Genomic DNA, 11613 nt, shown 5'->3' on the forward strand with positions numbered 1-11613 from the left:
TGTGATTCAGGAATCATTTGAAACAGAATTACTTACGGTGCTTGATAAAATTGTAGATTCACGTGCCCAAAGTCGTACTTCATTCATACTCTGAGAGCAGGACCCTGATATTGGCATTTTATTTTATTTTATTTATTTTTTAAAGATTTTACTTATTTATTTGACAGAGAGAGACACAGCGAGAGAGGGAACACAAGCAGGGGGAGTGGGAGAGGGAGAAGCAGGCCTCCCACTGAGCAGGGAGCCCAATGCGGGGCTCGATCCCAGGACCCTGGGATCATGACCCGAGCTGAAGGCAGACGCTTAACGACTGAGCCACCCAGGCACCCCTGATACCTGCGTTTTAAACAAGTTTCATAGGTATCATTCCTACTAAATTCAGAGAACCATGGACGCACAGTTAATTATGTTTGCATGTGTGGATTTGCGATGGAGGGTATGCAGCGTATCTTTTCTGCTATTTGATACAAAAGAGATACTATTAATCTGATTGTATAGATGTTAAAATTGAGGTTCAGTAAGGTTCAAAAAACTCACTTGAGTTCATTCAACTAGTAAGTGGTAGAATCAGGATTTGAACCCCTATTAGAGCCTGATGTCAAACAATAGAATGGACAGCTTCCTGGGCATTCATAGTTCATGTTCCAAATTAATTTTGCCTGAACTGTCCATGAGATTTTCCCAATCATTTTGCTGATCCTTGGGATCAAGCCCTGAGTCGGGGCCCTGCTCAGCGGGGAGTCTGCTTCCCCCTCTCCCTCTGCCCCGCACCCCCCCCCCCCCCCGCCGCCCAGCCCAGCTTGTGCTCACTCTCTCAAATAAATAAATAAATAAATAAATAAATAAATAAATAAATAAATAAAATCTTTATCAAAATCTCTATGGTTGACAAGCAAGTTTAGGATGATGACATTTCAAATCAGTAGGGAAAAGATGGACTATTGATTATTAAGTGCCATTTTAAAATACTGGCTAGCCATTTAGAAAATATAAAGTTAAATCTCTATATCACACCTTACACCAAAATAAGTTGGAGGTAGATTAAAATTTTTAATGTGAAAAAGGAAACCATAAAAGCATTTGGGAAAATATGGTGATAAATAATTATAAGGTCTGGAGTGGAATTTTGAGTATCTTTATTTTTCTATTTATATTTTCTCCTTTCTTTCCTAGAGTGAAATATGTGTCATTAGAGTGATATATATATTAAATATGATATATGTATTAAAAATGTAATTGTGCAATTAAAAACAAATGTTTTTTCCTATATAGAAGCCTTAGGCCAAGAAGTTATAGGATAAGGGAACGGATTCTTTTTTCTTTAGGTACAAGCAAGGTCCAGGCTTGGTTTGTTCTGACATATTGGATATTTTATGTCCTTGTTTAACCTTTAACTCACATAAATTTTTCTATTTTGTAATGGATGAAACAAGCATATATTCTCCCTTTCCCTGTCATGAGGCATGAAGTCTCTCAGAGAGTGTTCACTGATGCCAATAAGAAGTCCACATGCTGTAAATATAGCCAGATTAGTCACATCCATTCTGATGCTGAAAAGGAGTCAATGAAATAATTTTCTTCCTAAAAAGTGCTGTTTCTTAGTCAAATTTAATTATATTTTAAAATATATATACATTTCATTAATATCACAAAAATTCTCCATTTATTTTTCGACTACCGGCTGCTAGTTATTTTCATCGTTTGAATACTAAAGTAAAATATAGAGCATCATTGACTGCTCTCCTCACTTGAAGATTTAACTTTTTATGAAAAGCAAGTCATTCTTTAACGTATTTTACTATAAAGAATGAAGTGTCTTTTATGCATTTCTCCACATCCAATGATTGCTTCTCTCTCTCTTTTCTGGTTTTTGCTTATTAATAACAAAGTCAAGTTTGTTGCCCAAATCCAGAAATCATGGTCGAAAAATAACAAAGGAAAAATCCCCAAGCCATATAATAAAAACCTGGAGGGCAGGCCAGGTGCGTGGTGTGTGTGTGTGTGTGGGTGTGGGTGGGTGTGTGTGGTGGTAATGGATAGATGACCAGCTGTCCAGGAAGGATAAGGCGGAGGTATGGGAGGTGTTGAAATTGGCCAGCACCTTGCAATCATACTGTCAGCACGTCGGCCCCTTTTGTGCCTTCACCAGCAGACCACGGCATGCACCTTCAGTACAAGAGCTGGTAAACAGGGGCACTGTTCTTGGAGCTCCTGACTAGACACTGATTTTTCTTTCTTTCCTGCTGACACCTGACACTTTAAGAGAGGGAGGAACCTTGTTCGGAAGAGGGGAGCCTGGGATGCACACTCAGTGTCCATTTCGAGGGATTTTCCTGGACCTCAGGCGTTCTCCATGCACATCTGGAGGAAACTCCATCAGGGATGAATTCCCCAGAGGGCAGCGCTGTGCCTGCCAAGCAAGCGGGGGTAGGAGAGGCGCCCTAGGCACAGCTGGGCCCCATGGGACAGCAGGGCTTCTGAGGCCAATGGTCGCACACCGTTCTTGTCCACCAGGAACTTCTCCAAGTTCCCGGCGACGGGGCTGCAGCATACCCGAGACCAGGGGGAGAACGTGAGTCGGGCCCGGGCGCAGTCGCGTGGTCTCGGGTCCGGGCAGAGCCTCCCCGGGAAGGCGAGGAGCGGTGCGCGCGCCTCTCCAAGAGCAAGAAGTTGGGCTCGAACCCACGCGGGATCGGACATACCTGAGGGAATTCAGGATCTCTTGGATCTTGGCATTCTCCTGACGCCTGAAATGGTAGCACGGGAAGCCGAGCAGGATATGTATCAGAGTAATTTGGGGGACTTGCTAAAAATGTGGATCGGTCGCAACCTTTTTCACTCCAAAGTTTGAATATCGCTCAAGAATCCAACCCCCTCCCCCGCCTTTTTTTGAATGCTTGTAGACATTCACAGCAGATTACATTCGTCTTGGTATTTTATTTTACTACTTTTTATTGTTACTTGTTTGATGTGTATGCGAGGTCCCTATAGTTTTGTTTTACGCCTACGTTGCCTGAGTATTTTAAAGCTGGGGTAAATCCAAAATTTAAAAAAAAAATGTTTTTTTGCACCTCTGGTATATTCTTGAATTTAAAAAAAATACACAAAAAACTAGCTAGTGGTAATTAAGGGTTTAGGCCACATCTGTATTCTATTAAAGAATAATTCCCACATAAAAGCATTATGACAGCCTTAGATGAATGGTAGAGTGAAACTTTTGATTATATATATAAATATATAAAGTCTTTTTACTAATAAGCTTTTTTTCTCCCCAGATATTAAACTAACCATGAAGAAACATATTATCAATACATGGTACTCTTTTGTAAACGTTCCCAATGTGATTGCTCCAGATATTGAAAAGGAAATAAGAAGGATGGAAAATGCAGCAGGCAGGTAAATCCATGCATTTTTTCCATGCATTTTTTTTAAAGATTTTATTTATTTATTTGACAGAGAGAGAGAGCGAGAGGGGGAACACAAGCAGGGGGAGTGGGAGAGGGAGAAGCAGGCTTCCCGCTGAGCAGGGAGCCAGATGCGGGGCTCGATCCCAGGACCCTGGGATCATGACCTGAGCCGAAAGCAGACGCTTAACGACTGAGCCACCCAGGCGCCCCTTTTCCATGCATTTTTAATACCAACCCCCATTCTTAAATTTAACTAGGTTTAATTTCAGTTTAACTTTTAATTTGTGACCTTGATCTTTGTAATTTATTTAATTTCGTCAATTTATTTATACTTTGGAACAGCATAACTTGTCTCACAAATGAACATAGATATTATTGTGGTCATTATTTAGAAGCACTTCCGCCATATAGTTCCTTAATCATTGGCAAGGCCTTTTCTTATGGGACATTTCAAATCTGCAGAGATAGCATTGCCATAGATGAATGTGAAAACAATACAAAGTGTGAAATGCTAAATGTTTTAAAAGTATAATTTAAAGTGGTTACCCTGTATTATGCTAAGCGAAGTAAGTCAATCAGAGAAAGACAATTATCATATGATTTCACTCATACGTGGAATTTATGAAACAGAACAGGTGAACATAAGGGAAGGGAGGGAAAAATAAAATATGATGAAATCAGAGAGGGAAGCAAATGATAAGAGACTCTTAACTATAGGAAACAAATTGAGGGTTGCTGGAGGAGAGGTGGGGGGGAATGGGGTAACTGAGTGATGGACATTGAGGGTGCGTGATGTAATGAGCACTGGGTATTATATAAGACTGAGGAATCACTGACCTCTACCTCTGAAACTAATAATATATTGTATGTTAATTAATTGCTCTTAAGTAAAATAAATAAAATAAAATGGTTACCTTATAAATGAATAGAACATGCATAAATGTGGTTGAATTTATTTTTTGTGGGAAGAAATGTTATTACAGGTTTGTTCATACAAATGTATACTGTGATCTAAAGCACAGATTCATACTTTCTATTTGATAAATATTCACATTAATCAATGAATCAAATAAAAGAAATATGGAAGACCTAGACAGTAGTTTCTTAATTACATGCATTTTATTGAATGTGCATATACCTTATCTAATTCCATGTATTCTGAAAATTCTCATTTCACTCTAATTAAAAAGGGTTATATGTTAGTTTGAGAGGGAAGGAGAGAAGATGAAGCAATGGTCCTCCTAATGAGAAATGTTATTCCTTCATAATGGTTTAAAACATTGATCTAATTCATCTCTGCCTCCTGTTGGACCATAGCTCCTTTTCTGATGATGATGAGGATGATGATGATGATGACAGTATCTCCATGTTCGAAGAATCAGAGAATGAAAACCGCCATGCAAGGGATTCCTATAGAAATAACTCACACAGAGGGGAGCCATCACAGAGGTGAGCACTTCGATCTATCCCTCCAGATCTTTTTATTTTTATTTTTTAAAGATTTTGTTTATTTATTTGACAGAGAGAGACACAGCGCGAGAGGGAACACAAGCAGGGGGAGTGGGAGAGGGAGAAGCAGCCTTCCCGTGGAGCAGGGAGCCCGATGCGGGCTCGATCCTAGGATCCTGGGATCATGACCTGAGCCACCCAGGCGCCAGCCCTCCAGATCTTTTTAAACTAGTACTTAGATGAAAGAAAGGTATTCTACTCCTTCACCTAGTGGGCTTGGCAAATTCCTGCTACCCAGCCACTTCTCAGGATCTTGCGAGTAACTTGCTACTTACCCTTTTCCTCTCTTGGAAAACTGCCACAGCCTGATGATTATTCATGTCCACTGGGGCCTTAAGTCACAAATGCTCCTGCTGGTCATTTTCCCTGAGACCTGTCTCTGTCCCTTAAGAACCTCACGCGCCAGTCCTCTCTGACTTGCTCCTTCTTTCTGATCCTTCTTTCAGAGTCTGAAGCAATTGTACTTGGGAGGGATTGGCTGTGATCCTCTAAAATGCTGAATCCCATTTGACCCTACTTTCAGGGAAGTAGAGCACTAGTGTGTGTAGCTAGAGAAGAAAAGCTAAACGTCCTTAGTAGGAAATGAAGCTCTCCTGAAAACTTCACACACGTGACTTGGAGGGTGTGGGAGGAATGTGGCGTTGGTGTGATCAGGAGTTCTCACCCTGTAGAACATACTTACTTTTTCTTTGCTTTTTCTCCTTCCTTTTTTCCTCTCTCATACTCCTTTTCCCACTGACCACCTTTAGTTTTCCCTCTGTTTTTATTTGTCTTTTATTTTCTTCCTATTTTCCCTGACAGTCTAAGTCTTAGATCTCTTGCTGGCAATTGGCGGCATCCAAGGTGGCTCACTTGAGGCCATGGAGGATGCTAATTTTTGGTGTTAACATTGATTAGTAAGTATGTACTAATCACTTTAGTTCACAGCACTGATATTTAGCAACTCAAGCTTCATGGAGCTCCATACTTTTAAAAATGGTCTAGGGGTGCCTGGGTGGCTCAGTCAGTTAAGTGTCTGCCTTCGGCTCAGGTCATGATTTCAGGGTCCTGGGATCGAGCCCTGCATTGGGCTCCCTGCTCAGCGGGGGGCCTGCTTCTCCCTCCCCCGCTCCCCCTGCTTATGTTCCCTCTCTCGCCGTGTCTCTCTCTGTCAAATGAATAACTAAATTAAAAAAAATGTCTAGGCAGTAGTTAGTAACTGAAAATAATTTGTTCTTTAAGACTGTTTGCTTACCGTGGACATTATACAGATGGTGACTATTATGATTTTCATTTTCCAGGGAGCAGTACCCGCCTGGTGCCCTTGCACTTTTCAATGTTAACAACAGCAGCAATAAGGACCAGTAAGTACATTTACAATAAAAAACCAAAGCTTTGCTTTTAAAGACCACCAGTAAAAAGGTAGGAATATATCTGAAGCTGCTAGAGAGGAGATCTTTATTAGGAAAACTATCTAATACAATAGCAATGGTATTCTGTTATTTTTGTCATTGGTTTATTTACTTCTGAAAAATGTGGCTACCCATATTAAAAGCAGCATGTATGTATGTATGTATGTATGTATGTATGTATATGTATGTGTTTGAATGCATACAGAAAACCGTTGTCTAGCGTGTAAATGCAAGTGCCCCTCCTTGTGGACAAAAATAAATGAAATATCAGTATCCTTTCTATTCTAAGCCAATGTGTCTTAGGTCAAGTTCCTTATGAGACAATCTCTGAGAGGGAGGTTTGTGTGCAAAGGTTTATTGGGGTGCTTTTAGGCATGATACCTAGGAGGGAGTTAGGGGAGCAGGACTGGGCAGAGAGAGAAGTTGGACTTCAGAGGATAGAGTTGATATGAGGAACTCTACAGCAGGGGGGCCCTTCAGAGTTGTGTCATAGGCAGTAGGACTGGGCCTTTGCACAGGCACAGTCTTGGATGAGGGGAGCCCCTAGGATGGGGGCGCATAGCTTTGAACATGGTGGCTTCCTTAGGCCAACGCCAGCCAAAGGAGAGGAAGACTGTGAGCTGTCAGCAACCAATACTCTTGGCCAGTGGGGAATGAGTGCCAGAGTTCTGTGCATTACTGCATCCACACAGCACATTTCTTGCACTGTTCAGGTCTGCTTTCTTCATATAGAAAATTCACCCTATGTAGGAATATACCTCCTCCAGGAGTCTTGATCTTTTTTCCTCGGGAATCTTTTTTTTTTTTATTTTAAAGATTTTATTTATTTATTTGAGAGAGAGAATGAGATAGAGAGCACATGAGAGGGGGGAGGGTCAGAGGGAGAAGCAGACTCCCTGCCGAGCAGGGAGCCCGATGCGGGACTCGATCCCGGGACTCCAGGATCATGACCTGAGCCGAAGGCAGTCGCTTAACCAACTGAGCCACCCAGGCGCCCTTTCCTCGGGAATCTTATAAGAGGAAGGTTAATGGGATAAACCTAGGTCCCTGACAGCTGCAGCTGGTCTTGAGGCTTTAACTGAAATAGCTTACGCCCTCCTTTCCTACTCATTCTAGAATCCTGTCACCTCTGGTCAGCACTTCTGCTGGTCTAGATGATTTGCTTTGTGGGATGAATGATACAGACTCTTGTCCCTAAAGGATTTGGGCCCCTGGTCACCATGCCCTTTTTGAGTTATAGCTGCTGTATTTGTCCATTTACCACTAAAACTGGGCTGGAGAACACCAAAGACACCAGAGCAGATCACCTATGTGCCAAATATACCCCCCTATTGTATAACAGCAACACTATCTAGTTGTGAGGAAAGAAGTCAGTTACTTTTGCCAGTATGGTGACTCCCTTTCTTGCCTATTGGTTTTTTGGCACGAGGGGCCCAAAGTGACTGGGGAGTAGTCATAGCTTAATGTTTAATGGGACCCTAACTGTGTTGCCTGGAAGACACGTGATCCATCTGGAAACCTCTAGATCCACAGACCATAAAATTGTGGGGATGAGAAGGACACATTCCCTATGTGTCCATACATACATACTGAAACTCCTTCATTCCGAGACCCATACATGGTCATTTCCTTTTCCACACAAAGTGGATGATGGTGCACTGCTGGAAGCTGTGCCATTGGTAAGATTAACTCTACCATAATCTTCTAGGGTCACCTCTAAGTAGGGCTATAGTCTTGCATCCCGATGTCAGGCTGACCCATTCATAGACCATGCTCCATCAACTGCTCCTGTAAGACCCCCACATATGGCCATGGTGGAGAGTTGAGGAATAGGTGCTGATACAACAGTGATAGATGACATAGGGGGAGGGTACCATGCCACATGCTTGATCCCAGATATACCACTTCATCATGTGATGGATTGCTGTACAACCTTATAACTTGTTCACTCTGACAGAATCCAGCTCATGGTCAATAGTCATTTTCTGTCCCATGGTTAGTTAATCCTCTTTCAAGGCCCTATTACATGATGCCATTGATATAGTGGCTCAATGTGCTGAGGAATGTCCAGATGGTCCAGGTCCCTCTAGGCTGTGTCATGACATTGAGCAGGAGAGACAACATAGCCCTGGAAAAGACTATACATGGGTGCTGCTTTCCATCTCATAACTATTTCTGATCCTCTTCCCTGACAGTGATAAAAAATCACACACTCACCATGACTGACCCAGAACATTAGGTATATGGTCTAGATAGCGTGAGGGCATCGTTTTTCACATTTGCCAAGGCAGCTGCAATTGAGGCTACTCTGTGGTTGATTTTGCAGTCGTCTACTGCCAGCCACTGGTATCCATGTGGTTTTCATAGGGACCAGACATTGAGTTAAATGGTGGTGGGACGGAACCACCACCCCTGAACACATGAGGTCTTTGAGGATTACATTTTCTTTCCTGTCCAGGATGCAGTATTGTTTTCAGGCAGCAGGTGGGGGGCAGCTCGAGGGCTTCCACTTGGCCCTCCCCCATTATAGTCGCTCTTCCTCTACAAGCCAAGGCACTAGTAGGGATGAGGGTTCTACCAATGACCAAATATATATATATATATATATATATATATATATATATATATTGGTTCTACCAATGACCAAATATATATATATTCCATTTTTACACTGAGGAACTGGAGAAATGACCCCAGTGGTAGGTCTTGAGACCCAATGGAAGCCCCAAAAGTCATATATTGTCAGTGATTTCATTCTTCAGTCAGTGATTTCATTTCTGAGAACTGGCTCAGGTTTAGAAACTCTTCGTGAGGTTGTGACTTTTTATTGGGTTAAGTTGCTCTCAATCTCCTGATTATCCATTCCTGATCTGTTTTGACTATATATGTTAAACAGTACCCTGACAAGCCTTTTATGTTCCGTTCCCCTTTGTACATGAAAACCTTAGGTTCCAAGCCCCACCTCCTTATCCATTCTGTTTCCCATTTCTCCTCAGTAGCAGCATTCCACTTCTGCTAGGCTATTCATATACAGACTAAATTCATTTGTGCATTGGCACCTGAAAATTTTCTTCCCGTTAACATCCTCATGCTTCTTCTCAACTTCTCCAACTCTTACCTATACTTTGAGGCCTAGACCTATCTCCCGCCCTTTAACAACCTCTCTGACTACCCTCCTGGTAGTCAGATGCCTGTTTATTCATGTCTGAATAGTAAACTTTCCCAAGACATTTGAGCCAACAATGGCAGCCTATTTTGACCTTAGGTCCGCCTAATTCCAGAATCCATTCTTCAGCTGATAGAGAGCCAGCTGTACAAAGAGGCCTCTAATCACATAATCTCCACTCCAGAGGAAATAGCATATAGAAAAAGGTGATCTCAAATCCAGTAAATGATTCTAAGAATTAGGATTCCACTGTGTGGAGCTTTTTGACTACTCATAAAAAATTGCTGCATTCAGGATTACCCCCCTAAAGAAAATTGATCGCATTTTCTTGAAATTCTCAAAGCTCTTAGTAATAGTTAGTGATATCAAGAAGCTTAAATTTTAAATAATAATTTTTTTGGACATGGAGACTTGGAAATTATACCCTTGGGGGCTGTTGTTTCCTAAATTTCCCTTGTTGGGTTTATGCCTTTATCGACCTCCATTTCCTTCAATTTTCCACATGCTCTAACCCAGGAATTTTTGCTTGTTTGTTTTATCATCTGGGTGCATGTCCATTTTTGTAGAACTCTCCATTAGAAGACCAGATTTCTGGTCCCTGAGCATGGGGGGCAGGTCTCTGAACGCAAGGCCCAGAATTCTTGCTTGAGAGAGAAGAAAGTAAATAAGAATGGAAGTCAGAATGTAATTTGATTATGTGACTTAGATATTATTTCTTCTTTAGAGAACCAAAAGAAAAAAAGAAAAAGAAAAAAGAAAAGAAGAGGTAAGTTTGACTTTGGCGTGAGTGATTCCAGATTTTTTGGCCCATAACATTTTCGTATCTTGTTAGTAACTACATCTCTCACTTTTCAGCAAATCAGGTGATAAAAATGAAAATAAAAAGGACTCAGAGAAGAAAAAGAAGAAAGAAAAGGAAAAAGAGAAGAAAAAGAAAGAGGAGAAAGGCAAAGATAAGAAAGAAGAGTAAGTGGCATTGAAATTAGGAACGAATTTATAATGGATTTTGGATGCAGGGTTATTTCCTGAAAGTTTATAGTTATGGAACCCTGTGTAAAAGACAAAATAAATTATTATAAAATGTGAATCAAATTTTTTTTCTAATTTCCTTAAAATGAGCAGTGGTAGCTTTATTCTTAGTTTTCTCATCAAGAATTTTCAATGTTATGGTTAATTATCTTCCTCGAGCTCTGGTTAAGATAAATTTACCATTGAGAGATATTTGGGTTTCAAGACAATTGGGTTCCTAGGGTCTTAACATTAATCTTTTTAAGTTGAAATAAATATTTAATACTTTTATTAACATCTCTGAGTCATAAATACTGTATGGCAAATACTCCAAAAGTAAGCAAATTTCCTTGCAAAACCCATGCTTCGTTTTGAGAGCAGTACAGATGCTTATCAAAATACCAGCCATTTGAAAGATCCTTTTGTTTTAAAGATTTTATTTATTTATTTGACACAGAGAGAGAGACAGCATACGCAGGGGGAGCAGCAGAGGGAGAGGGAGAAGCAGGCTCTCCGCTCAGCAGGGAGCCCGAAGCGGGGCTCAATCCCAGGACCCTGAGATCATGACCTGAGCTGAAGGCAGAGGCTTAACCGACTGAGCCACCCAGGTGCCCCTGAAAGATCCTTTTTAAACAAACATTTAAGGGTTAGAATTTCACGAGGGTAAGGCTGAGTGATATTTTCAAAGCTATCTTTTTACTAAAGGGAAAATTGTTTTCTAAACGTAAAGAAAACTCTTTACCAGAGAGTATTCACTTATTTGTGCCTGCTGGAAAGCTGTTGAGGTTTTTACAAAGGGAAAAATCCTTAATAATATGGGCTTGGGGCGCCTGGCTGGCTCAGTCAGTAAAACATGTGACTTTTGATCTTGGGGTTGTAAGTTCAAGCTCTATGTTGGGTGTAGAGATTACTTAAAAATAAATCTTAAAAAAACCCTAGAAAACCTCACCACCACCACCACCAACACCACCACCACCACCACCAACAAAAAAACCCAAAAAACCTAATGTAGGTTGATACTAGAAAATTTTTAAAATTTTCCATTTAACCATATATTTCCTTCCTCCCTCCCTCCTTTCCTTTCCTTTCCTTTCCTTTCCTTTCCTTTCCTTTCCTTTCCTTTCCTTTCCTT

The 11613-nt window shown here is 41.1% G+C and overlaps 1 protein-coding gene across 1 annotated transcript in view; it reads left to right on the forward strand.

Moving 5' to 3' along the window:
* The first annotated feature begins 2074 nt into the window (after positions 1 to 2074).
* CNGA1 (cyclic nucleotide gated channel subunit alpha 1) overlaps positions 2075 to 11613 on the forward strand; it is a 14927-nt gene continuing 5388 nt past the window's right edge. Inside the window, exons 1-6 of the mRNA XM_035005586.1 lie at positions 2075 to 2183; positions 3276 to 3396; positions 4725 to 4856; positions 6197 to 6259; positions 10198 to 10239; positions 10329 to 10439. Of these exons, the coding sequence (XP_034861477.1) occupies positions 2075 to 2183; positions 3276 to 3396; positions 4725 to 4856; positions 6197 to 6259; positions 10198 to 10239; positions 10329 to 10439 (578 nt within the window). The remainder of the gene's footprint in view (positions 2184 to 3275; positions 3397 to 4724; positions 4857 to 6196; positions 6260 to 10197; positions 10240 to 10328; positions 10440 to 11613) is intronic.

The sequence above is a fragment of the Mirounga leonina genome, unplaced genomic scaffold, assembly GCF_011800145.1.
Source record: "Mirounga leonina isolate KUSES-001 unplaced genomic scaffold, KU_Mleo_1.0 Mir_129, whole genome shotgun sequence".
NCBI classification, from domain to species: domain Eukaryota; kingdom Metazoa; phylum Chordata; class Mammalia; order Carnivora; family Phocidae; genus Mirounga; species Mirounga leonina.